The 1,095-nt window shown below is 35.7% G+C and overlaps 1 protein-coding gene across 1 annotated transcript; it reads right to left on the bottom strand.

The window, feature by feature from the left end:
* Window positions 1–29: 29 nt before the first annotated feature.
* On the bottom strand, window positions 30–359 carry LOTGIDRAFT_148927 (hypothetical protein; the record flags this gene model as incomplete). Its single annotated transcript, XM_009050240.1, has 1 exon — window positions 30–359. A coding segment is annotated over one exon (330 nt), but the record flags the coding sequence as incomplete, so codon positions are not given.
* Window positions 360–1,095: the final 736 nt, after the last annotated feature.

The raw sequence follows: 1,095 nt of genomic DNA, 5'->3' as shown, positions 1-1,095 counted from the left end.
TCGAAAAGTAGTATGTAATAAAACTAGAATTAGTATATCCATATAACTTGTGTTCTTAACTTTCGTTTCATTTTTTTATTAGATTTTAGTCTTCTTCCGTCTTTATCAACAAGTGATGTTTGGACAAAGATTCTTCCGTCTTTATAAACAAGTGATGTTTGGACGAAGATTCTTCCGTCTTTATAAACAAGTGATGTTTGGACGAAGATTCTTCCGTCTTTATAAACAAGCGACGTTTCGACGAAGATTCTTCCGTCTTTATCAATAAGTGATGTTTGGACGAAGATTCTTCCGTCTTTATAAACAAGCGACGTTTCGACGAAGATTCTTCCGTCTTTATCAACAACCGACGTTTGGACGAAGATTCTTCCGTCTTTATCAACAACCGACGTTTGGACGAAGATTCTTCCGTCTTTATCAACAAGTGATGTTTGGGACGAAGATTCTTCCGTCTTTCTCAACAAGCGACGTTTGGACGAAGATTCTTTCGTCTTTATAAACAAGTGATGTTTGGGACGAAGATTCTTCCGTCTTTATCAACAAGCGACGTTTGGACGAAGATTCTTCCGTCTTTATCAACAAGTGATGTTTGGACGAAGATTCTTCGGTCTTTATAAACAAGCGACGTTTCGACGAAGATTCTTCCGTCTTTATCAACAAGCGACGTTTGGACGAAGATTCTTCCGTCTTTATCAACAAGTGACGTTTGGACGAAGATTCTTCGGTCTTTATCAACAAGCGACGTTTCGACGAAGATTCTTCCGTCTTTATCAACAACCGACGTTTGGACGAAGATTCTTCCGTTTTTTCGCTTAAGATACCAAAATGAATATGAATAAGATTTGCTTCACAGCTAATCAGAACCCATCTTTTGAAAGTTTTTTTTACACTCACCAGATTGTGCGTTTTGTTATAGTTTTGTGAGGGGGACACAAATTGGTATTTAAAGATGGGTTTCTTTATTTTTTAGTATCAAATTAGGCAAAGTATTTGGTGTTTCTAATGAATTATCATATATTCTTAATTATATCATTATGTTCTTATTGCATATAATTAAGAGTTTTAACCAATCATAAATGTCTGTGTATGTACAGT

The sequence above is a fragment of the Lottia gigantea genome (genome assembly GCF_000327385.1).
Source record: "Lottia gigantea unplaced genomic scaffold LOTGIsca_14723, whole genome shotgun sequence".
Lineage (NCBI taxonomy): Eukaryota > Metazoa > Mollusca > Gastropoda > Lottiidae > Lottia > Lottia gigantea.
This window is presented reverse-complemented; position numbering and strand designations above follow the sequence as displayed.